The following is a 27,572-nucleotide window of genomic DNA, read 5'->3' as shown; positions in this document are numbered from 1 at the left end:
ATGCTATCGGTTGTAAGACTTAGCATTTATTCACCGACAAATAAACTGTAACTGCTACAGCTATCACAGCTATAACGCCACCGACACACTCACACACGGTCTGTGGGACACTCCCCGAAGTTACGCCGCGCTGACAGACACAATACGTGTGTGACAACGGCGAGCACGAAGCCACCGGCAACGCTAGAGCTGCTAACGTAGCACAAACACACAAATGGTCTGTCGGCCACTCGCTAACGTTAGGCCGGGCAGACACACAGCTGACAACCTGCTGAACTCAACTAAATGCGCGGTGGAGACTTTTACTGGGAAAGTGTCTGCATGTCCGCGACACTACACGCAGCATCGTAGCTGCTAAGTTAACACTCCCGGACGGTGAACTGGAGACTCCCGTCAACGAAGATCTGTTGTGCTCCTGCAGCTGGTGCACCGCTGCATGCGAGGCACAAAGCTTGTCGGTTAATAATCGGTTAACGAGGGTCGGTTATCGGTTAAGAAATGTTTTAAAAATGAGCATCCCTAATGGATATGGATTCATTAGGTTTACTAGTTTTCATATGATGTCTGTAGCTTCACTCTAGCTTTAAACCTGAACCTGCTAGAGCCTCTGAAAGACGGTAAAGTCAGTCGTCTCAGGGGGTTAACATCAGAATCTAAACAAACATGCAAATTCATTATTGATTAAGTGAATGAAATATACTGGAAAAAAATGGAATTTATTATTTTGGTCTGTAAAAAATATGCTTGGACGGTGGATTTGTTCATCTATCAGTCCTCTCGGCTGGTTAATGTCAGACTTACAGTATGCACTGCTGTGTTTCAGGAAAAGGTTTTTGTACGAGCATGCAGCACTGTGGATGGGGTGGCAGCCACAGTGATATGTGGTAATACAAAAACCTGTCCTGAACTGAAGCCACCGTGCATCAAGAAAAAAAAGGGGAACTCAGGTCACTAAAGAAAGGTGATGTTCAGTGGACCTTTGGAAGGGTAAATTAAATTAATGAATTCTTTATTTGTTCAGTTTTACTCTGAAAACACATCAGAAAAGCTTAACCCTATAATATTAAATGTACAGTGTTAAACTAAAAATGATCTTTGTGTGTTAGGTCACCCAACCCTTTTGTTTTGTTTTTTTTGCCTAAAATGTCTCTTTTGATAGTAAAGGTTATTGACCACTGGTCTAGGAGATGCACTGTGAATAAGGACCGGTCTTATTTTGATGTAATTATTTGTACATTAGTAGGAATGCAGCAGTGAAAGCAGCGCTCCGTTTTATTTAAATGTGATAAATAAAATATTTTGTCCCTAAAAATCAATGAATAATCCTGATCTCAATATTGATCATCGTGATTATCATTTTGGCTGTAATGGTGCAGCGCTATCCGGCACCATATCAGGCAGAGGTTTTTGTATGAGTATGTGCCACTGTGGATACTACGGGGGGGGCCACAGTGATATGTGGTAATACAAAAACCCTATCCTGAACTGAACGGAGGCCCAACGTTACTGTGCCAAAAGAAAAAAAACAGGCCACTTCCCAAATGTATCAGACACTGAAGGAAGGAATAGTGGAAGAGTAAAGGTTTGTTAGATTTTCAGTTTTATCCTAAAAAGAGATTAATTTGTTCTCATGTTTTGTGTCAGCAAAGATAATATATTTCACATATAGTGAAAACCAGGCGGATGTCATTCATCCATGGTTTTACTGCACAATGTATGTGTTTACTTTATTGCATCACTATTGTACAATAAATCATTTTTTTTTAAAATCAATCATCAGGACAATAATTAGGTTTCAAACCTGAAAAAATAAAAAGTGATTTTATAGTTTAATTGTAGAAAAGCACTGAAATATAGAAAATACTGAGTAGAAAGAGAACAAGAAAAAGCATCATCAGGCAACAAAAGATTCGTTGTTCGAGACTGACAGACTGACTAACTTAACACAATCACCAACGATGCAAAGACGCAGAATAATAATAACTCAATAATTAAGAGTAATTATGGTTCAAAGCGTACAATGCTGAGTACATAGAGGACAGGCAATGCACCGTAACACGCAGAGGTTTTTGTAGCAGCATGTGGCACTGTGCATACGGGGGGGTACCACACAGTGATATGTGGTAATACAAAAACCCGTCCTGAACTGAAGCCACTGTGCATCAAGAAAAAAGAGGGGAACTCAGGTCACTAAAGAAAGGTGATGTTCAGTGGACCTTTGGAAGGGTGAATTAAATTAATGAATTCTTCATTTTTTCAGTTTTACTCTGAAAACACATCAGAAAAGCTTAACCCTATAATATTAAATGTCTGTGTTAAACTAAAAATGATCTTTGTGTGTTAGGTCACCCAACCCTTTTGATGATACGTCTGAAAAAAAATCACACCGGGTATGAAATATGTATCAGAGCATTTTGATGTTGTTTTATAATACAGTGGTTTTGATTCTCATTTTAAAAAGGTGTAATTTATCCATGATTTTACTGCACAATGTAAATCCAAAACAATATTTATATCCGTCTGTTTTATTATATCATTATAAGGGATCAACGATACCGATTATTAGTAATCAAGGACACCGATGATTTTGAACCGATACACATTTGCAGTGAAAAACATTAAATCTTGGTTTCAAAAATGTGAATAACACAGAACTAAAGCATATGTTTCATTAAAAAAATAACTTTTATCTTAAAATAAAAAAGTGCAGGAAGCTCCCAACTTCTTTTAACGTTAAACAAACATTATAATAAATAAATAAACAATATCTCCTTATAGTGTAAAACTAGGAAAACTTAAATTTGTGCTGCAGTTTAAGTCTCAATTAGTCGTAGGTTGATAATCGGTTGATCACTAATCATTATCATAACTGCGAAGCCCCTTTTCAGGAGTGTGTGTATGAGCATGATTAAATAAAAAATAAAATAAAAAAACAATCAGGGAACTTTTGAGCTGCCAATTTTTTTTGTCCACATAATTAAACATTAACATTACTGTTAATTAACAGTTGAACTAATATGAAATAGTGATAAAGTGACAGCATTAGTGTGACGTGACAGCCAGCGTGTGCAGGGTGGAGTTCTTGTATGGGATCATATCACTGTGCCATATAACAACAACCACGGTGATATATCATGTGACAAAAACCTCCGTTTCCACTGAGACGGAAACGCTGCGAACAGAAAGCAAGTCAGGAGGTGAGACTGCTTTCTGCTGCCTGGATGTGTCCAACACATTCTTCTTAGGAACAGCAGAGATACTTAAAGACATTGAACACGGTTTCCTTAACACACAGAGAGCATCATGTAAATAATCACATAGTAAAAATGTGAATATTAAAATAAAAAAAAGAAACAGCAATAATTAGGTTTCAAAAGGGTAAAAGTCTTCATGATTTCATAGTTCTACTGTAGAAACGTACAATTAATCAAACATTAATTGTGATTATTTATTCATTCTTATAATTATTATAATATAATATTATTTGTATTTGTATTTATTTGGTTGGTTCTAGACCAGAGGTCAGCAACCTGCAGCTCTTCAGCTCCTCTCCAGCGGATCCCTGTGGACTTTTAAAAATGGAAATGAAAAACTGTTTTTTGGTTTACGTTTTAATTTTTATTTATCATCTTTGTAGGTCTATGGTACGACGGAGTATTAGGTCCACATTGAGGAAAAAAAATAAATCTGAGATTTCAAGAATGAAGTCATAATATTATAAAGTAGTAATTTTACGTGTTATTTTATTTTTTTCTTGTAAAGTTATGACTTTAGTCTCGTAATATTACAACTTTGTTTCTCGTAAAGTTACGACTTTATTCTGTAAATCTCAGATGTGTTTTCCCTCAATGTGGCCCTAATACTCCGTAGTACATTGTCTCTTTGGCCCTCACTGCATTAGACTTACATTCTATATGCTTAGACTATAAACTGTGTTACCTTCATCACAATGATCTCATGTTTTGCGGCTCCAGACAGATTTTTTTTTTTTTTGCCTAAAATGTCTCTTTTGATAGTAAAGGTTATTGACCCCTGGTCTAGGAGATGCACTGTGAATAAGGACCGGTCTTATTTTGATGTAATTATTTGTACATTAGCAGGAATGCAGCAGTGAAAGCAGCGCTCTGTTTTATTTAAATGTGATAAATAAAATATTTTGTACCTAAAAATCAATGAATAATCCTGATCTCAATATTGATCATCGTGATTATCATTTTGGCTGTAATGGTGCAGCCCTATCCGGCACCATATCAGGCAGAGGTTTTTGTATGAGTACGTGCCACTGTGGATACTACAGCGGGGGTGGCCACAGTGATATGTGGTAATACAAAAACCCTATCCTGAACTGAACGGAGGCCCAACGTTACTGTGCCAAAAGAAAAAAACAGGCCACTTCCCAAATGTATCAGACACTGAAGGAAGGAATAGTGGAAGAGTAAAGGTTTGTTAGATTTTCAGTTTTATCCTAAAAAGAAGATTAATTTGTTCTCATGTTTTGTGTCAGCAAAGATAATATATTTCACATATAGTGAAAACCAGGCGGATGTCATTCATCCATGGTTTTACTGCACAATGTATGTGTTTACTTTATTGCATCACTATTGTACAATAAATCATTTTTTTAAAAATCAATCATCAGGACAATAATTAGGTTTCAAACCTGAAAAAATAAAAAGTGATTTTATAGTTTAATTGTAGAAAAGCACTGAAATATAGAAAATACTGAGTAGAAAGAGAACAAGAAAAAGCATCATCAGGCAACAAAAGATTCGTTGTTCGAGACTGACAGACTGACTAACTTAACACAATCACCAACGATGCAAAGACGCAGAATAATAATAACTCAATAATTAAGAGTAATTATGGTTCAAAGCGTACAATGCTGAGTACATAGAGGACAGGCAATGCACCGTAACAGGCAGAGGTTTTTGTAGCAGCATGTGGCACTGTGCATACAGCGGGTACCACACAGTGATATGTGGTAATACAAAAACCCGTCCTGATCTGAGGCGTAAAGGCACTGTGCCTCAAGAGAAAGACGTCATGTAAGTACAAAAAAAAAACATGAACAAAGATAATATTTAATGGACTAGTGCAGGGGTCAGCAACCTTTACTATCAAAAGAGACATTTTTAGGCAAAAAAATAGAGAAAAAAAATCTGTCTGGAGCTGCAAAACATGTGATCATTGTGAAGAAGGTAACACAGTTTATAGTCTAAGTATATAGAATATAAGTCTAATGCAGTGAGGGCCAAAGAGACAATGTACTACGGAGTATTAGGGCCACATTGAGGGAAAAAACATCTTAGATTTACACAATAAAGTCATAACTTTACGAGAAAGAAAGTCGTAATATTACGAGAATGAATTCAGAAGTTTACGGAGAAAAAAAGAAAATAACTCGTAAAATTACTACTTTATAATATTATGACTTTATTCTCGAAATCTAAGATTCTTTTATTTTTTCCTCAATGTGGCTCTAATACTCCGTCGTACCGTCGTACCATAGACCTACAACAATGATAAGTAAAAATGAAAATGTAAACAAAAAAACAGTTATTCATTTCCATTTTTAAAAGTCCACAGGGAAAGAGCAGCATGTGGCTCCGGAGCCGCAGGTTTCTGACCGCTGGTTTAACCGTTAACCGACATTAAGAATTTTAACCGATTAATGCTATCGGTTGTAAGACTTAGCATTTATTCACCGACAAATAAACTGTAACTGCTACAGCTATCACAGCTATAACGCCACCGACACACTCACACACGGTCTGTGGGACACTCCCCGAAGTTACGCCGCGCTGACAGACACAATACGTGTGTGACAACGGCGAGCACGAAGCCACCGGCAACGCTAGAGCTGCTAACGTAGCACAAACACACAAATGGTCTGTCGGCCACTCGCTAACGTTAGGCCGGGCAGACACACAGCTGACAACCTGCTGAACTCAACTAAATGTGTGGTGGAGACTTTTACTGGGAAAGTGTCTGCATGTCCGCGACACTACACGCAGCATCGTAGCTGCTAAGTTAACGCTCCCGGACGGTGAACTGGAGACTCCCGTCAACGAAGATCTGTTGTGCTCCTGCAGCTGGTGCACCGCTGCATGCGAGGCACAAAGCTTGTCGGTTAATAATCGGTTAACGAGGGTCGGTTATCGGTTAAGAAATGTTTTACAAATGAGCATCCCTAATGGATATGGATTCATTAGGTTTACTAGTTTTCATATGATGTCTGTAGCTTCACTCTAGCTTTAAACCTGAACCTGCTAGAGCCTCTGAAAGACGGTAAAGTCAGTCGTCTCAGGGGGTTAACATCAGAATCTAAACAAACATGCAAATTCATTATTGATTAAGTGAATGAAATGTACTGGAAAAAAATGGAATTTATTATTTTGGTCTGTAAAAAATATGCTTGGACGGTGGATTTTTTCATCTATCAGTCCTCTCGGCTGGTTAATGTCAGACTTACAGTATGCACTGCTGTGTTTCAGGAAAAGGTTTTTGTACGAGCATGCAGCACTGTGGATGGGGTGGCAGCCACAGTGATATGTGGTAATACAAAAACCTGTCCTGAACTGAAGCCACCGTGCATCAAGAAAAAAAAGGGGAGATCAGGTCACTAAAGAAAGGTGATGTTCAGTGGACCTTTGGAAGGGTAAATTAAATTAATGAATTCTTTATTTGTTCAGTTTTACTCTGAAAACACATCAGAAAAGCTTAACCCTATAATATTAAATATTAAGTGTTAAACTAAAAATGATCTTTGTGTGTTAGGTCACCCAACCCTTTTGTTTGTTTTTTTTTTGCCTAAAATGTCTCTTTTGATAGTAAAGGTTATTGACCACTGGTCTAGGAGATGCACTGTGAATAAGGACCGGTCTTATTTTGATGTAATTATTTGTACATTAGTAGGAATGCAGCAGTGAAAGCAGCGCTCTGTTTTATTTAAATGTGATAAAATACAATATTTTGTCCCTAAAAATCAATGAATAATCCTGATCTCAATATTGATCATCGTGATTATCATTTTGGCTGTAATGGTGCAGCCCTATCCGGCATCATATCAGGCAGAGGTTTTTGTATGAGTACGTGCCACTGTGGATACTACGGGGGGGGCCACAGTGATATGTGGTAATACAAAAACCCTATCCTGAACTGAACGGAGGCCCAACGTTACTGTGCCAAAAGAAAAAAAACAGACCACTTCCCAAATGTATCAGACACTGAAGGAAGGAATAGTGGAAGAGTAAAGGTTTGTTAGATTTTCAGTTTTATCCTAAAAGAAGATTAATTTGTTCTCATGTTTTGTGTCAGCAAAGATAATATATTTCACATATAGTGAAAACCAGGCGGATGTCATTCATCCATGGTTTTACTGCACAATGTATGTGTTTACTTTATTGCATCACTATTGTACAATAAATAATTTTTTAAAAAATCAATCATCAGAACAATAATTAGGTTTCAAACCTGAAAAAATAAAAAGTGATTTTATAGTTTAACTGTAGAAAAGCACTGAAATATAGAAAATACTGAGTAGAAAGAGAACAAGAAAAAGCATCATCAGGCAACAAAAGATTCGTTGTTCGAGACGGACAGACTGACTAACTTAACACAATCACCAACGATGCAAAGACGCAGAATAATAATAACTCAATAATTAAGAGTAATTATGGTTCAAAGCGTACAATGCTGAGTACATAGAGGACAGGCAATGCACCGTAACAGGCAGAGGTTTTTGTAGCAGCATGTGGCACTGTGCATACGGGGGGAACCACAGTGATATGTGGTAATACAAAAACCCGTCCTGATCTGAGGCGTAAAGGCACTGTGCCTCAAGAGAAAGACGTCACGTAAGTAAAAAAAAAAAACATGAACAAAGATCATATTTAATGGACTAGTGCAGGGGTCAGCAACCTTTACTACCAAAAGAGACATTTTAGGCAAAATGATAAAAAACACCTGATCATTGTGATGAAGGTAACACAGTTTAGAGTCTAAGTATATAGTATGTAAGTCTAATGCAGTGAGGGCCAAAGAGACAATGTACTACGGAGTATTAGGGCCACATTGAGGGAAAAAACATCTGAGATTTACAGAATAAAGTCATAACTTTACGAGAAAAAAAGTCTTAATATTACGAGAATCAAGTCGTAATATTACGAGAATGAATTCAGAAGTTTACGGGAAAAAAATAAAATAACTCGTAAAATTACTACTTTATAATATTATGACTTTATTCTCGAAATCTAAGATTCTTTTATTTTTTCCTCAATGTGGCTCTAATACTCCGTCGTACCGTCGTACCATAGACCTACAACAATGATAAGTAAAAATGAAAATGTAAACAAAAAAACATTATTTATTCATTTCCATTTTTAAAAGTCCACAGGGAAAGAGCCGCATGTGGCTCCGGAGACGCAGGTTGCTGACCGCTGGTTTAACCGTTAACCGACATTAAGAATTTTAACCGATTAATGCTATCGGTTGTAAGACGTAGCATTTATTCACCGACAAATAAACTGTAACTGCTACAGCTATCACAGCTATAACGCCACCGACACACTCACACACGGTCTGTGGGACACTCCCCGAAGTTACGCCGCGCTGACAGACACAATACGTGTGTGACAACGGCGAGCATGAAGCCACCGGCAACGCTAGAGCTGCTAACGTAGCACAAACACACAAATGGTCTGTCGGCCACTCGCTAACGTTAGGCCGGGCAGACACACAGCTGACAACCTGCTGAACTCAACTAAATGCGCGGTGGAGACTTTTACTGGGAAAGTGTCTGCATGTCCGCGACACTACACGCAGCATCGTAGCTGCTAAGTTAACGCTCCCGGACGGTGAACTGGAGACTCCCGTCAACGAAGATCTGTTGTGCTCCTGCAGCTGGTGCACCGCTGCATGCGAGGCACAAAGCTTGTCGGTTAATAATCGGTTAACGAGGGTCGGTTATCGGTTAAGAAATGTTTTACAAATGAGCATCCCTAATGGATATGGATTCATTAGGTTTACTAGTTTTCATATGATGTCTGTAGCTTCACTCTAGCTTTAAACCTGAACCTGCTAGAGCCTCTGAAAGACGGTAAAGTCAGTCGTCTCAGGGGGTTAACATCAGAATCTAAACAAACATGCAAATTCATTATTGATTAAGTGAATGAAATGTACTGGAAAAAAATGGAATTTATTATTTTGGTCTGTAAAAAATATGCTTGGACGGTGGATTTTTTCATCTGTCAGTCCTCTCGGCTGGTTAATGTCAGACTTACAGTATGCACTGCTGTGTTTCAGGAAAAGGTTTTTGTACGAGCATGCAGCACTGTGGATGGGATGGCAACCACAGTGATATGTGGTAATACAAAAACCTGTCCTGAACTGAAGCCACCGTGCATCAAGAAAAAAAAAGGGGAGATCAGGTCACTAAAGAAAGGTGATGTTCAGTGGACCTTTGGAAGGGTAAATTAAATTAATGAATTCTTTATTTGTTCAGTTTTACTCTGAAAACACATCAGAAAAGCTTAACCCTATAATATTAAATGTCTGTGTTAAACTAAAAATGATCTTTGTGTGTTAGGTCACCCAACCCTTTTGTTTGTTTTTTTTGCCTAAAATGTCTCTTTTGATAGTAAAGGTTATTGACCACTGGTCTAGGAGATGCACTGTGAATAAGGACCGGTCTTATTTTGATGTAATTATTTGTACATTAGTAGGAATGCAGCAGTGAAAGCAGCGCTCTGTTTTATTTGAATGTGATAAAATAAAATATTTTGTCCCTAAAAATCAATGAATAATCCTGATCTCAATATTGATCATCGTGATTATCATTTTGGCTGTAATGGTGCAGCCCTATCCGGCATCATATCAGGCAGAGGTTTTTGTATGAGTACGTGCCACTGTGGATACTACGGGGGGGGCCACAGTGATATGTGGTAATACAAAAACCCTATCCTGAACTGAACGGAGGCCCAACGTTACTGTGCCAAAAGAAAAAAAACAGGCCACTTACCAAATGTATCAGACACTGAAGGAAGGAATAGTGGAAGAGTAAAGGTTTGTTAGATTTTCAGTTTTATCCTAAAAAGAAGATTAATTTGTTCTCATGTTTTGTGTCAGCAAAGATAATATATTTCACATATAGTGAAAACCAGGCGGATGTCATTCATCCATGGTTTTACTGCACAATGTATGTGTTTACTTTATTGCATCACTATTGTACAATAAATCATTTTTTTAAAAATCAATCATCAGAACAATAATTAGGTTTCAAACCTGAAAAAATAAAAAGTGATTTTATAGTTTAATTGTAGAAAAGCACTGAAATATAGAAAATACTGAGTAGAAAGAGAACAAGAAAAAGCATCATCAGGCAACAAAAGATTCGTTGTTCGAGACGGACAGACTGACTAACTTAACACAATCACCAACGATGCAAAGACGCAGAATAATAATAACTCAATAAATAGGAATAATTATGGTTCAAAGCGTACAATGCTGAGTACATAGAGGACAGGCAATGCACCGTAACAGGCAGAGGTTTTTGTAGCAGCATGTGGCACTGTGCATACAGCGGGTACCACACAGTGATATGTGGTAATACAAAAACCCGTCCTGATCTGAGGCGTAAAGGCACTGTGCCTCAAGAGAAAGACGTCATGTAAGTACAAAAAAAAAACATGAACAAAGATCATATTTAATGGACTAGTGCAGGGGTCAGCAACCTTTACTATCAAAAGAGACATTTTAGGCAAAAAGATAAAAAACACCTGATCATTGTGATGAAGGTAACACAGTTTAGAGTCTAAGTATATAGTATGTAAGTCTAATGCAGTGAGGGCCAAAGAGACAATGTACTACGGAGTATTAGGGCCACATTGAGGGAAAAAACATCTGAGATTTACACAATAAAGTCATAACTTTACGAGAAAAAAATAAAATAACACGTAAAATTACTACTTTATAATATTATGACTTTATTCTCGTAATTTCAGATATATTTTTTTTCCCTCAATGTGGCCCTAATACTCCGTCGTACCATAGACCTACAATAAGGATAAATAAAAATTAAAATGTAAACACTTTTATAAATCCACAGGGAGCCACTGGAGAGGAGCTAAAAGAGCTGCCTGAGGCTCACGGAGCTGCAGGTTGCTGACCCCTGGTCTAGTGGAAGGGTAAATTGCATTAATGGGGAATTGTATATTTTTCAGTTTTAACCTGTGAAAAACAGGAAAATCGTAACAGCAAAAATAATGTATTTCACATACTGACAAACTAACATAAAGAGACAGATGTTTGACTACTTTGATGTCAGGTTAGTTAAAGTCAATTCTTAAAATGGCTGAGGCCTGGTTTATGGTCAGCGTAATGAAGCCTGCGCGAGGTGCACGCCGCAAGTTGTCGATTTGACTTTTAACAGGCCATTAAATAGACGTTATCAGTCGCTATAAGCACCATAGATGTGGGTCATTAGGGGCCTACCAGCCTACTATGTTGTAAAAGAGAAACTTAAAAGCAACACGTTCTAACATGTAAAAAATTAATGAAATGTCACATTTTGAACACAAATAAAAAGGCTTCTTTAGGTTTAGACAACAAAACTACAACTTCTTTAGGTTTAGACAACAACACTACAACTTCTTTAGGTTTAGACAACAACACTACAACTTCTTTAGGTTTAGGCAACAAAACTACAACTTCTTTAGGTTTAGGCAACAAAAGTACAACTTCTTTAGGTTTAGACAACAAAAGTACAACTTCTTTAGGTTTAGGCAACAAAACTACAACTTATTTAGGTTTAGACAACAAACTACAACTTCTTTAGGTTTAGGCAACAAAACTACAACTTATTTAGGTTTAGACAACAAACTACAACTTCTTTAGGTTTAGACAACAAAAGTACAACTTCTTTAGGTTTAGGCAACAAAACTACAACTTATTTAGGTTTAGACAACAAACTACAACTTCTTTAGGTTTAGACAACAAAACTACAACTTCTTTAGGTTTAGGCAACAAAACTACAACTTATTTAGGTTTAGACAACAAACTACAACTTCTTTAGGTTTAGACAACAAACTACAACTTCTTTAGGTTTAGACAACAAAACTACAACTTCTTTAGGTTTAGACGACAAAAGTACAACTTCTTTAGGATTAGAGAACAAAAGTAGAACTTTAGGTTTAGGCAACAAAACTACAACTTCTTTAGGTTTAGGCAACAAAACTACAACTTCTTTAGGTTTAGGCAACAAAACTACAACTTCTTTAGGTTTAGGCAACAAAACTACAACTTCTTTAGGTTTAGGCAACAAAACTACAACTTCTTTAGGTTTAGGCAACAAAACTACAACTTCTTCTCTATATTATTACTCTGGATATCGGATAGAGAACCTTTAAACTCAAACACAGTTACACTTGAGTTAGAGATACTATCAAAAGAGGAATGAAAATGTCTGCACATTTTGGACTTGTGGTTATCAACATCCTTACTGGTTAATATTTATGTAACACGGAGGAAACAATCTTCACCACAACAGCAGGTGCTTCCTCATCCAGTGATCAAACTGAAACTTTAGACTGAAAGCCTCAGGCTCAGATAACAGCTCTGATAATAGCCTACATGATAATACATGACAAAAGCTTTATTCATTTTTACACTTTATAAGACTTCAGGGAGATTTCTATTGTTTATTTATATTTTACAATTTTCGGTTAATTATTATAAAAAAATAAATGATGGTGTTTTTATTTAAATATTTGCTTTGATTAAAAATAATTCTTGGCAATAGTAGATTTAAGTAGCCTATGTATTATAAGCTGCTTATAGCTAGTGTTAGGGGTGTAACGATTCATCTACTACATCGATGGATTGATTTATATTCCTACGGTCCAACTACATCGACAGGTACTCTGTAGGGATGCACTGATAACACTTGTTTTCAGACCGAGTACAAGTACTTACATTTGAGTACTTGCCGATACCGAGTACCGATACGAGTACTTCTCTGTGCCAAAAGACCCTCGTTAACAGCCAGCTGGAGGGTGTGAGCGACACCCGGCAGGCTGGGGAGTCCCGCATACGAGGCGTTGCGTCGCAACCAGCTCTAGGTCGTCTTGGAAAAGCTCGGGGCGAAGGTGCTTCCCGGGGCCGTGGATAAAGTGCTCGCTACGCCCTCTCTCCTCGCCGGGGAGAGACGGGGTCCCCTGCTCCCGGTGCGATTGTCGACCTGGGCGGACTGTCCTTAGTGCGTCCCAAGGGTCTGCGGTGATGTCTGACACCCACCCGACCCGTCCTGAAACACGGACCAAGGAGTCTAACGAACGCGTGAGTCAGAGGGTGCGAGCAAAACCCCGTGGCACAATTAAAGTGAGGGCCGGCGCGCACTGGCTGAGATGGGATCCCGACCCATTGGGGTCGGGCGCACCACCGGCCGGTATCGGAGCATCTCAGTATCTCAGATACTGATGTCGGTATCGGTGCATCCTTAGTACTCTGCAAGTTGTCGAGGGAGACGATTATCGATCGATTTTCAAGGTAAATAATCGATTGTATCGATACTAAGAGTTTGCACCTTGTATTTAAGCACGACAAACGCTATATGGACGTATTTTTCAGCACTTTTATTAGTTTTAAACGTTACTCCGGTTCACGCTCCCCGTGTATGACATCATCGACATGCGCCAGCAGCACCAATCTCAGAGAGACGACAGATAAACGAAGCATGGCTGATGGCGAGGAAGAGCCAGACGAGCGAGAGATTTTCAAGCCGTGTTTGAGGTCCAGCGTGTGGAAACATTTTGCAAACAGTTTGCAGAATATGCAAAGAAGGCTGGATAAAATACAACGGCAACACGACCAATCATTCCACGTACCTACTGAGACGTCAATATTACTGCTCTACCGTTTATACTGAAAATAAGAACAGAAGCAGAACCACTGTTCATTTAACTTGAATAGAAGTTAGGTTATTGTATTTTTTTGTTAAATATTACACTGCCATGTATCTTGAGAACTGAAGCAGCGGGTCCTGAAGTTGCACTTTTTATTATTTTCTAATAAAAGCTGTGTGTATTTGCCATTAATCGTTGTGTTTACTTGTTTATATCCATAATTAATTTATCCCCGATTCCCTTACAAGAAAAACGTTGAGGAATCCTGACCTGCACCTCCTGTTACTGTATTGATTTCAAGTCATTGTATCGCTCTAGATGAGCCAAATATCGTCCTTGAATCGTATCGGAACCGTGGAAAGCGATACGCATGGTATCGTTGTAAAAACATATCGCCCTAGAATTCAAACAGATCATAATCCCTAATGTCTGATACCTATTTTATATTGCTGTGAAAACATCTCCAATCAACGGCCATAAAACAGACAACAGAGCTCTTTATCATCAACTGCTTTTTCTTCTCAAACTTAACAGCGATTGGGCTGAATCAAGTCCATGCTGCCGGAACTGGAGCCGACAGAAGGGGCTGATAAAAGAGGAAGTGTTCACAGTAACCGTTGGCAACACACACTTCATCTTATATAATAACCCAGACAGACCACAGGAAATGAAGGTCTCAAGGGACGTGGTTAATAAATAGTTCAGTGGGAATTGCTTTGTCAGTGAAACATGTACGGTTTAATCAACATTTTAAGTATTTGTACTGGAAGCAGATTGTAATATATCACTGTGATGGCTTCGACTACTGGGGGAAAGGGACCATGGTCACCGTCACTTCTGGTGAGTAATAATCAAATATATGTTCTAATGTGACAATTCTATATTGTTTCTGGTTTATTATTAAATTAAAGTTAATTACAAACTGCACTTAAACTACAATCTGCAGCAGAAAGACGAGGCTAAACAGGGTAAATATAGAGTAGTTTACTGAGCATTTATTCGACGATGGAAGCTGTAGAATATTTTTTGCACTGATGATCTATTGAAAGCCATCACTGTGACGACTACTTTGACTACTGGGGAAAAGGAACAATGGTGACCGTCACATCAGGTAAAATAAGCTTCATTTGTCTTCCTATTGAATATGTAATAATTACGCTGTTTTAATACACCATATTTAGACCTCAGTGGCATCAAGGGCATCTTTATAGGTGCTTGTTTTTGTATGTTGGATGAGTTGATATGTCACACTGTGACGGTGCTTTTGACTACTGGGGGAAAGGCACCATGGTTACAGTCACATCTGGTAAGTCGCTCTTATTTTTCTCTATCTAATCTAATGTGGACGTTTTGATTTATACAGTATTGGTATTTCTCAAGAAATGAAGTTGTGTCACGCAGGAATACTGTATGTGTTATAATTGGTAAACCTTGGTGGTGAAATGCATGCTTCGTTCCATCTTCTGAATCCTTATTTGCAAACAAATATGTCAGCGAGTAGATTGCATTAAAATAACCTAGACCGTGGATAGAGTAGATATCTGGCGAACAGGTTTTTGTATGCGGCGGTTAATAGTTTGTTGAACTGTGACTACGCTTTTGACTACTGGGGGAAAGGGACCATGGTCACCGTCACTTCAGGTATGTAATCTTAATATTTCTGATTAGAGAATTACATTCCTAATCACATTACGAAAATATATATCAGCATTTTCATGTGGTCATAACTGTTGAGCCGGTGATAAGACAGTATTTTGTAGCCTGAACAAAACTACTTTAGTTCAGTTGGAGTCCGTCAACAGGTGTACATTTTAGCTTTATTTGGTGCATGAGTTTTTGTGAGAAGTGTGAATTGACTATCTTAACTGTGGCAACTGGGCTTTCGACTACTGGGGAAAGGGTACGATGGTAACTGTGTCATCAGGTAAGATTTTATACCATTTAAATCTACGGCACGGTATGTTTCAGACGGCAAAATATCACGTTTAAGTTAATTTCTCAGCTTCACTTAAAGTGTTTTAATACAGTATGTGCTGTAAAAGTCAAACAGCGATGTTCTCAGTGGGACACAGTGGGTGGATATTTGTGATTTCAGGTCCATTTAAGTGGATTAATTAATTAAATCTTAAGGCAGACTTTTTTTCGCTCGCCGTTACATTTTAATACTAACAGCTAAGTAGATTCAGCACTGTGCTACTGGGGAGTGTTTGACTACTGGGGAAAGGGTACGATGGTGACGGTTTCATCAGGTAAGAATACGATTTAATATCATATGTAAGTGCTGAATTTTTACAAAAAAAGTCATATGTTTTTGTAAGAATGTGACTGCAATCAACTGAGTTAATGGATGGACTTTTAGGGATCGGATATCGGTCTGATATTGAGTCAAATAGCTGGATCGGGTATCGGTAACAATGGATCCGATCTATTCAATTACATTTTTATGTTTATATACTATTTGTAATATATAATAATTTGTTGCTGCGTTAAAAATGTTTTAATTGCATTTACTAATTACACCAAAAATTGTAAGTTTGTATATGTCATACTAAATTGGTTGACTATTGTCAGTAAATTGAGGCAGAGTACAGTATCAAACTAAATACTACTTCATTTTTATACAAGAACATTCCGGCAAATAATTTATTAACTAATTCAAATTACAAAAATAAATTTGTTGTTATAATAATTTAACAATAATTCTATTTATATTGTGCAATGTATGCAATAAATGCAACCAATTTGTTGCTGCATTAAAAAAATAAGTTTACACTTGACTTGTACATGCGGTTCATTTTGTAGATTTTTTACGTTATATTACGGGTTTTTTTACATTACGTTTTTAAGTTGCTGGTGTACGATTTATAATGAAAAATGTCAGAAAATAGTGAAAAATGTCGATCAGTGAAGCCCGAAATTACGTCCTCAAATGTCTTGCTTTGTCCACAACTCAAAGATATTCAGTTTACTGTGATAGAGGAGGAAAGAAACTATTATAACTACATAAAATATTCACATTTAAGAAGCTGGAATCAGAGAATTTAGACTTTTTCTTTCTTAAAGAAATTACTCAAACCAATTAATTATCAAAATAGTTGGCGATTAATTTAATAGTTTACAACGAATTGATTAAGCTCTGAAATAAATACATAGATATAAATTTACTGAATTGTTAATTGTTATGATAATAAATCATACACCAGCAACTTGGTAAAAGAAATCTTCAAAATTAACAGAATTTGTATTTATTATTAAAATAATAAATCGTACATTATTAACTTGGTTAAAAAACAAATTCCAAATCAACAGAATTAATATTTATTATAAAGATAATAAATCGTACACCAGCAACTTGGTAAAAAAGAAAAATCTTCAAAATGAACAGGAATTGTAATTCAGGTGTAAACCTTTTTAATGCAGCAACAAATGTATCCTTCACTCCTTCAGTTTAAAAAAATAGTAATGATAATTGTCAAAGTTGTGCATTTAAAGTAATTTACTAATTTATATATTGAATAACAAATAATATTATTGAGGGATGTTAACGTTAGTGGAACAAACAACTTCTAAATAAATGATATAATATATAATATAAAGGTTTTCAATGCTGTGCTTTGTTACACTCCGTGTTCTCTCCGTCTTGTGTTGAACTTCATTATTATTTTTTTTGTATTTTAAAAACACGTTTGTTTTTCTTTTGTTAGCCACTCCACCTACACCAGCTAAACCAACGGCGTTTCCTCTGATCCAATGTGGCTCCGGGGCTGGAGAAATGGTCACTCTTGGCTGCCTCGCCACCGGCTTCTCGCCCTCCTCACTGACCTACGCATGGAACCATAATGGCGTTGCCTTGACGGACTTCATTCAGTACCCTGCAGTACAGAAAGGCAACGTCTATACCGCAGTCAGTCAAATCCGAGTGAGGAGACAGGACTGGGACTCCAGGGTGCCCTTCCAGTGTGTCGCGACCAATACAGCGGGAAATGGCCAGTGTATTTTCAAAAAACCACTACCACCAACACAACCACCACCACCACCACGTAAGACCTACGCTAAGTCATATATTAATGCCTTTTTAGGAGTTGATTTGAAATCTAGCAGGTTTATATGGTGGAGCTGTTAACATATTCAATAATTGTGAAAGAAGTTTAAGTTTTTTTAAATTGCATTTATTAATTGCTAGAGGTTTCATGACTCTCCAAATCCACGATTCCATTCAATCTGATTTAAACATGCCGTTGTTAGACTAGTCTTGATTCATAAAAATCGTTGGTTTTATGCCCTGACAACTGTCATTTACACGTTCAAAAATTAGAATTAGTTCAGAAATTAACTAATTTTGTATTTACAAAGTGTTGCAAAACGGTCTACAAATATAAAAAGCTGCATCTTTTCCGTATGAGTGTGACCCATCTCAGTACGTAATCATTACAAAAACTAAACAGAAGTCCTTCTGCAGTGCGTTACAAGTGTGCTGTTACATTTTCTTGAGTTCAAGTTGTGTTTTTCTTCAGATGCACGCATGTAGGAGAAAAAAAATAAATAATAGACAATTCTGCCTTTGTTCTCGAGATCAGAAGCTAATTTCGATAGAAGCATATAACCTTCAATGCTGCTCGTTTTTATACAAGAACATTTGATGACCTTTTGGCAAATAACTGATTAACTAATTGTTGATATAATAATTTAACAATTATTTTTATATTGTACAATGCATGCAATAAATGCAGCAAAAAGGGATTTATGCAAAAAAAATATTAAGAAATGATTGATAATAATATAACAATAATATTAATACAGTCATAGATAAGTGTTATTGGTGTAATATTTCTAGAAAAACTGAATCTCTCTAACTTGGTTTCGTGCGTTTTCCTGAGAAATGTTATTAGAGGCACTTATTACGTTGACTCGTGTGAACTCTACATAAAAGAGCAATAACTTAACTGTTTTTGAGACAATCTGTCGTTTCAAAAGGAGCTTCAACACAGAAGAGAGCATAAAAAAAATATAACTGCGAGGTGGAATAAGAAGGCTGAAGCTCAGCTAGCTGCTGACTATTTTATTCTTTACTAATATACTGTATGTCCTCTGCTCCTGTCTAAGAACATATTATTGCAATGTGTTCTGCTTCTTTCCGTCTATCTGCTTAACCCTAGTTCTTCCTGACGTCTGTCCACTTCCACTGTGTGTTGATAATTAACATTAAATCTGTGTTCGCTTGCCCGAGCAGTCAATGTATATGCAGAAGCGAGCATTGAAGCTCTGCTCTTCCAATCATTTTTTTTATACAATGAAAATCTTATTTTTGACTCTTTCTGCACAAGTTCATTTGAAGATCACAATGTGCAAAAAAACAGCATTGTAGCACAATGTTCACCTTTGCTTCTGCATATATATATACGGAAATGATTCCCCTGCTTCTGCATACATATATTTGTGCATATGTTTGTTTTTCAGCGGATTTTTGTCAGTTGCCAACTCTTAAAGTGTTGGCCTCCTGTGGTGATGAAGCCGAGGCTTCCTTCTCCTGCTTTGCCAAAGATTTTTCACCAAAAGATTATGAGTTCAAATGGCTGAAAAATGAAGTGGAAATCACCACCAAAATAAACGAGTTCACAACACCTTCTGAGGGAAAAAAGGACGAGAATGGAACACTGAGCGCGGCCAGTTTTCTCACGTTGAAGTCTAGTGAGTGGACTCTCGGCACGGAGATTACATGCAAGTTCAATGGGAAATGTGACAAAAATACAACATCCAAGAATGCATCTGTGATATATCAGCCTTCTCCGACATGTGAGTAAATTTCTACTACTTCTTTATCCTTGTAAGGGTTAAATCAGCAGCAACTGGACTTGGTTTAGAGTCCAGTTGCTGCTGATTTAACCCTTCCTCGGATACCATGACCTGGAGGACTGAGAACCTTCACAAACATACTACAAAATTGTATTTTAATTCTCATGTTTTTGCAGCCACAATAATTCTTCATTGATTTCTGACTCAACAGCTGAGGGATGTCCTAAAGCAGATGTGGATGTTACGATCATTGAACCCAAAATGGAGGACATGTTTTTGGAGAGAAAAGGAACTGTAACATGTCGAGTCAACATAAATAACCCATCTGTCGAAGAGATTTTTTGGGAAAACAAGAAAGGAGATGCAGTGGCTGATTCCTTAATATCCCCACCTAAAGGACGTACAGGCATAGTAGACTGTCCACTCGAGATCTCGTACGACGAATGGAGCCGAGGGGAAAAGTATGTCTGCATTGTTGTACACACCGATTTAGTGGACAGAGTGAAGAAACCCTACGAGAGGACTATTGGTAAGAAAACCTAACAATTGTGCTCTTGTCATGCCATCAAACACATTATAAGTGATATTTCTAAGTGTATTTTTGTACCGGATATTTACATTTATCTGCAGCAGGAGCACTAATTGTTCTCTCACGCTTGCAGGAGGTCAGACTCAGCGTCCTTCCGTGTTTATGCTACCTCCAGTAGAACATACTAAACAAGAAAGGGTGTCCCTGTCTTGCTATGTGAAAGACTTCTTCCCTCATGAGGTTTTTGTGTCTTGGCTTGTTGATGACGAGGAAGCGGACTCACAGTACGAGTTCCATACCACAGACCCCGTAGAAAGCCATGGATCCTATTCGGCTTACGGCCAGTTATCTCTCACCCTCGAGCAGTGGAAAAACAAGGACATGGTGTATAGCTGTGTAGTTCACCACGAGTCTGTGGCTAACTCAACTAAAGCTATCGTCAGGTCCATCGGCCAAAGAACGTTTGACAGAACCAACCTGGTCAACCTCAACATGAACATCCCTGAAACGTGCAGGGCCCAGTAGACGTCACTGTGTGTGTCGCTGTGTCTTCTGCTGTTTGTTGTTGTTGAATGTTTGTTTGCTTGTGATATGACATTGTGTTTGTCTTTTTAATGCAGATTCAAAATCAAAAATAAAAAAAAAAGCTACTTTGCAACTCTGTTGATGTTCGTCGCATATTGTTCATGTCTTTATTTAACCGACATTTAGTGTCACAGTGCTGTCCTAACGCAACACAAATCCATGTTGGATAACATATATATCAAACTTTCAACATCATATTGTATAGAATAACACCACCACCACTAACTCTAGGAAACATTTGAATTAAATAATCGTTCATTGTTATTTGTAGACGGTGCATTAACGTCGTCTTGTCTTTGTGGACTTTGTGGACTTTGTGTGTTTCCTCTACTGGGTCTTGCACCCCCCCAACAACTCCAGCTCTGTCAAATAATACATTATTATTATTAATAATATACTGATTCACAAGCCAAGTCATGCATGCCATACCAATAATGGGGTCTTTCAAAAGCAATTCAGGATCATTGACTTTAATCAACATGCAAAACTATATTAGGCCTTACGGTAGACTAATAACAATGTCAGTACTGTGCTTTTAATTTGTGGTTGCCTATTTTATACTTGGATTGATTGGTTGATTGAGTGACTGATTGGTTTACTAATTAAATCCACTCTGACCTCTGACGTCATACAATATACTAACCCCTGAGACCCGCGATCCTGACCGACTTTACTGTCTTTCAGAGGCTCTAGTGGGTTCAGTTTTAGGGTTAGAGTTAAGACACAGATATCAGATGAAACTAGAAAACCTAAAGAATCCATTGGTACCATGTCAGGTCATGTTAGCTTTTCGGGAAGGACGCTCCAAAGTTGGGCTGAATTTTAGAGAAGAAAAACTGGCACGGTCATTTTCAAAGGGGTCCCTTTACCTCTGACCTCCAGATATGTGAATGTAAATGGGTACTATGGGTACCCACGAGTCTCCCCTTTACCAACATACCCACTTTATGATAATCACATGCAGTTTTAGTTACTTTCTTTTATTCTAAAATGGTGTGTTTTTATATTTCTTCAAACTGGGGTCCCTAAACAGTCTTGAATTCCATGAATTGGGTCTCACTGTAAAGCTGAGACTCTTGTGGATCCAATGAGCCCAACTGTATTCATGTGTGATGATGTTAGTCCCCATAGGAGACATTTCATTGACCTCACTGTATAAAATGACCTGTGGTGACCTCTAGGATAATCACAGCCTCATGAAACTTTACAGCCACAAACTAGAGACCTAGAGCATTCAGAGGATGGATGGATCAGACTAGAGACCTAGAGCATTCAGAGGATGGATGGATCAAACTAGAGACCTAGAGCATTCAGAGGATGGATGGATCAGACTAGAGACCTAGAGCATTCAGAGGATGGATGACTTTCCTAGCTAGATTGAAAATAAGGGGGTTTCTGAGCAGTTTACACAACAGAAGTGTTCGCCATCCAATCACAGAAAAAATTTAATTCTTACAAAAATCTCCAAAATGTCAAAAGTTTTTGATCCCAAATCACAGCATGGCTTTTTCTATAATGTTCCTCAAGGTCTTGGTGTCTTAATGTGGTATTTAGGAGGGATTATTGACCATTTTTTTTATCAATTCTCCAGTGGTAAAAAAAATGGTTAAATTGAATCATTTTAAATAATGAATTCATGAATTCATGTTTATTTCTGATTTATGACTAGAACAACTTGATTGAGCAGCATCTCAAATTATTCTTCAGGTTCGCAGCTTTCAGATGATGTACATCACTTCTATGTGACATCTACTGTTGACCTGCTATCTCCCCCTAAAGACCCCCTGGACCCCCCTAAAAAAGACTAAAGCGGGTCTGTTGTGGGTCTCAGAGGGTTAATTTGCGGTCGGCTATTTCATACTTGGATTGATTGACTGACTAACTGATTGTTAGGGTATATCTTAAGTATTAACTGAATAATTACTGTACTTCTAGTACCAGACTTCTACCTACTGAATGGTGCGCTGGAAGCAGAAGAAGATAACATGGGAAGCACAGCCATCACCTTCATCCTTCTCTTCCTCATCACTCTGCTGTTCAGCATTGGAACCACTGCTTTTAAGGTAATAATGAGCTTATGTGTTAAGAGTTGTGCACAGATTTGGGTTTAACTCAAACCAAAAGAGGAATGTATTCAAACAACACAGATGGGTTGGCAGAAAACTCCTCTAACATGAGGAGTGACGACTGTTTCATAAAGGGCATAACGATAACAATCATCATAACGTAATCACATCATAACTACCTCAGTAAACATTAAGGCTGGGACGATTCACCTATCTCCCGATTCAATACGATCACGATACTTGGGTGCTGATTAGATATGTATTGCGATTTTTGAAGTATTGTGATTCGATATTGTGATTTTTATTAACTCTTTTACCACTAGACCATGAGGAAAAGTTGAATCATACACTTCTAGGGACTTTTACTTTGGAAAATCTCTAAATTAGTACAGTAAAAAAAAAAAAAATGTTCAGCATGTATGTAGTCAAACGAGTAAAAAAAAGACTTAATTAATTAAATTAATAACAATAATAAAATAATAATATGAATACAGTCATAAATAAGTGTTATTGGTCGGAAGACTAGAAAAGCGCTATATAAATCCAAGTCCATTTATTGGTGTAATATGTCAACAAAAACTTAATCTCTATAACTTGATTTTGTGCATTTTCCTAAGAAATGTTACTACTATACATAAAAGAGAGCAATAACTGGCATAAAGACTCAACTCTGTGGTAACCTGTAGTATATTGAGCTAACAATAATTTAACATTTTGAGCCTGTAAACAATTATTCAAAATGTCTGTGCTATTATAAGGAACTGAATTATATTTTGCAGGTGTTGCGGTTACTGTGGGTCTTAGTAGAACGATTTTGAAAAACATATCTAATTGTGATTAATTTGACTGATATTGAAATTGCGATATGATTTGCGATATTAGAGGGAATTATACTTTTTACATCAGTATTCGCATTTTCATTGAAAAACATGTTAAAATGGTTATGGTGGTTATGGTGGTTATGGTTATGGTCTCTGCAGGACCACAATATTTAATTTAAAATGGTACGATGACACACATTTCACCTTTAACTAGGGATGCACCGATCCGACTTTTTCAGTCCCGATACCGATACCGATAGCGATACCTGAGCTTTGGGTATCGGCAGATGCCGAGTACCGATCCGATACCAGTGTTTAATTAATAAGCTGTATGTCTCACAGTGTGGACGCGATTGAGATCATTCTTTTATGTGTTAGGAAACATTAGGCCTGACTTAAAAACTGTTTTCCTAACTTTGTAAAGCAAAATGTAACAAATATATAAATAGATAGAAATTACTGAATTATTAATTATTATTAAAATAATAAATCGTACACCAGCAGCTAGGTAAAAAATCTTAATTAACAATTTTTATTTATTATTAAGATAATAAATCGTACACCAGCAACTTGGTAAAAAATCTTAATTAACCGAATTTGTATTTATTATTAAAATAATAAATCATGTACCAGCGACTTGGTAAAGAATCTTAAAAATTAACAGAATTTGTATTTATTATTAAAATAATGAATTGTGCACCAGCAACTTGGTAAAAAATCTTGAAGATTAAAATAATTTGTATTTATTATTAAAAAAATAAATCATAAGTCATAGGTTAATTAAGTTAAATTAGAACAGCAATCTACAACAGAAGCCAGTTGTAACATCATCATCTAGTATATGCCATATGTTGACACATTTATTTTACAACATTACTAATCCATATTTTTTTTTCTGTCTTCTCAGGTTAAATGAAACAAGGTGAACTTTCTGTAAAAACAAAAAGAAAACTATATTTCACGCATTTCTTCTTATAAACTCATAGTATCATGTAAGTAATCACTGTTGTCCTTTTTCCTTTTAATTACAAGAGCTTTGTGTCTTTTTTGAAAATAAATGTTTAATTGAAGATAACCATTAATGTTGCTCCTCCAACTTTTTTCTCTTCCATTATTTTGAAACTGTTCATACTGCCTGTAGTTTCACCTATAAAGAAATACTCAAACAGTCCTATTTATTTATTTCATCTCTTTAAAAATGATTTTATTATGCAATATGTTATGTTTGTCACCTCCCTAGCACCTGGAATCATCAGCCCGTGTTCAACTCGACATGTAAATATGGAGACTGTACAGTCGGTTAGTTCTCGAGTCTATTATTAAGAGAGTCGAGAACTAAAACCTTTAGCAAAGTCATGAGAAGCCATGTGAAAAAATATGTAAACTGATATGAGACATGTAAATGTGCACGCCGCTTCTTCTTACTGGCACAACTGCGCCTCACACCTGCTGTCTGTGGCGCACCGTTGCTCTTTGCATTGTTTCACTTCTGCATTTTGGTACTGTTTCGGGACCCGGGTGTTACTCAATGCTTCCGCTCGCTGCTAGCCGTGATGTCATGCTGCGACATCTGTGCAACAGACTTCCAGCGCCATCTCCACCTGACTTTAACCCTCCGAGACCCGCGACTGACTTTACCGTCTTTCAGAGGCTCTAATAGGTTCAGTTTTAGAGCTCGAGTGAAGCTACAGATATCATATGAAACTTTAACGCCACTAATTTCAACCTGATCAAAATCTGAAGGTATGTATAACTGAAGACGTGAAATCAGCTCATATTTTAAAGAAATGTCCACATCCAGTAAAGACAAAACTATTTCTTCTCTATCTCAGCACCGCGGGTCGCCTCTCCAAACATCGCATTACATCCCGACTGGGAAGGTGAATTCGGGACCTCATCGGTCAAACTCATCTGCACCCTGAGCGGCTTCTTTCCAAATGATCTGGATGTGACGTGGAAGCGGGACGACCAAACTCTAGACATTCAGGGAATCCAAAGAAAGCTGCAGAGTTTGGAGAGAGGAGAGAAGGAAACCTTCAGTCTAAGCAGTGAGATTGAGCCAAATATGACGGAGTGGGATGCTGGCTCAAAGTTTACATGCAAGTCCAGTCGCAAAGATCAGGACAACAAAACAATAAGTATTTGTCAAAGTAAGTATGCTACTGTCTCACAGCACAATATGAAAACTGCTGAATGTTTTAAACCAATAAAATGCATGTTTTTTTTTCCTGCAGTCCTTTCAAGTGCCCCTCCCCCCATCCATGTGGAGATCCCCAGCTTCAAGGAAGTAATGGAGGCAAAATCCAACGTGAAAGCAACATGTTCGGTCCGCACGGTTCTCGATGCCGAGGTGACCTGGGGAGTAACAGAGGGTAGCACCGCGACCCTGGTCAAAAACACAACTCATATAATCAGTCAAGTGACGGTTTCCTCAAGTCGATGGAAACAGCTCAAGTCTATAACATGTAAAGCTGAACATAAGTGCTTCTCATCCACCGAGGTGACTGTGAATGTTGCAGGTAAGATGACTATATCCACCTTATTCCTATAGCCAACAGTTGAATAATTTGACATTTAAAATGTTCATTAATCTCCGTTGAAATCATGTCCTGCGCTCTGTACGGAACACCGTTGAGCTTAATGATCTTCCTACACAGGCGGAGGCGTTACTTTTCACCACTTTTCTCAAAAACTCTTGGTCCAAAAGACATCAGTCAAAGTGTAGACTGTCTGATGGATATTCACCCGGAGAATGAGCACACAAACAAGCTCGTCTGGCTCTTAACAACAGAGGAGTGCTGCCTGGCGTGGCGCTGAAGGGCATTAAGTGTACGGAACACCGTACCAGGGCTCCGCAAGGACATTTTAGAAAATACAAATTTAACCTCAGTTAAATATCTGTTCAAAATAAAGCAGGATTTGGTAAAATGAAGGTGAATTACTCTTCAAAAGAAGGCGGTTAGCCACTATAGTTAGCCTACGGGACTAATTAGCTTACTGCTACCTCACCGGAAGTTACACCCGTAATCATTTCTTTACAGTAACGCCCCCGAGAATAAGGTGGATACAAAATAAAAATCAGACGTCTTGTGACAATAATGAATAAACTTTGTTTTCTTTCTGCATCATCCAGAACCTGCAGTCACGCGTCCAGTGGTTGAGATCAGGAGATTGCTGAAAAGAGACGTTGCAGTGCTGGCGTGTGACGTCACACAGCTCTCATCACGTGACCTGTACGTCACCTTTCAGGCCAACGGTTCCGACATCTCTGAGAGACAGTATGTTGAACTTCCTGAAGCTTCAATCAGTAAACGCTTCTCTGTCCCAGAAAGTCACTGGATTAATGACAACAGTTTCACCTGCAAAGTGCACCAAGGCTTCTCTCGCACCTTTAAGTCAAACTCTTATGTCAACTTCTTTGGTAAGAGGAGCAACTCTTCTTTCCTTTAATGACAGTTGATTTCATGTTTCACGCTCTCTTCATAATGTAATAGACTCATTCATTGATGCACTGATTCATGGCTCATTTAGGGGTCGCATCGGTGGAACTTCTTCTGGACCCCAGTGAAGTCTCAGGAACACAGAGACTCTTATGCTCTGCATGGGGCTTCAACCCTCAAATCAAATGGTCTTCTGGGTCTCAGTCAAGATCTCCATCAACTAATGACATCATCAGCATGGGTGCAGACGGACGTGTGGCAGTAACCAGTCAACTTCATATCCCTCGCACAGAGTGGAGCAGGGGGAAGGTCTTCACTTGTCAAGTATCTGACAAGTCTCAGAAAAAACCTGTCAAGAAGGACATCAGCATCTGCTCAGGTAAAATGAAAACATTATTGCTGTAGAATAAATATATTCACACTGATTCTAAGCAGTGAGA

The 27,572-nt window shown here is 37.7% G+C and overlaps 1 protein-coding gene and 1 gene segment (V, D, J or C); both read left to right on the top strand.

The window, feature by feature from the left end:
- Positions 1-24,767, top strand: part of LOC141781327 (Ig mu chain C region membrane-bound form-like) — a 48,827-nt gene extending 24,060 nt beyond the window's left edge. Inside the window, 6 exon segments of the C gene segment in view lie at positions 14,948-15,009; positions 17,603-17,938; positions 19,356-19,691; positions 19,903-20,220; positions 22,741-22,868; positions 24,600-24,767. Coding sequence covers positions 14,948-15,009; positions 17,603-17,938; positions 19,356-19,691; positions 19,903-20,220; positions 22,741-22,868; positions 24,600-24,608 — 1,189 coding nt within the window.
- Positions 24,768-24,913: 146 nt separating this feature from the next.
- LOC141781326 (uncharacterized) overlaps positions 24,914-27,572 on the top strand; it is a 31,399-nt gene continuing 28,740 nt past the window's right edge. The window contains exons 1-5 of the mRNA XM_074657014.1: positions 24,914-25,435; positions 25,525-25,842; positions 25,927-26,211; positions 26,826-27,113; positions 27,224-27,511. Of these exons, the coding sequence (XP_074513115.1) occupies positions 25,758-25,842; positions 25,927-26,211; positions 26,826-27,113; positions 27,224-27,511 (946 nt within the window). The 5' untranslated portion in view covers positions 24,914-25,435; positions 25,525-25,757. The remainder of the gene's footprint in view (positions 25,436-25,524; positions 25,843-25,926; positions 26,212-26,825; positions 27,114-27,223; positions 27,512-27,572) is intronic.

Source organism: Sebastes fasciatus, chromosome 13 (genome assembly GCF_043250625.1).
Source record: "Sebastes fasciatus isolate fSebFas1 chromosome 13, fSebFas1.pri, whole genome shotgun sequence".
Lineage (NCBI taxonomy): Eukaryota > Metazoa > Chordata > Actinopteri > Perciformes > Sebastidae > Sebastes > Sebastes fasciatus.
The sequence above is the reverse complement of the archived record's forward strand: the minus strand, read 5'-3'. Positions and strand labels throughout refer to the sequence as shown.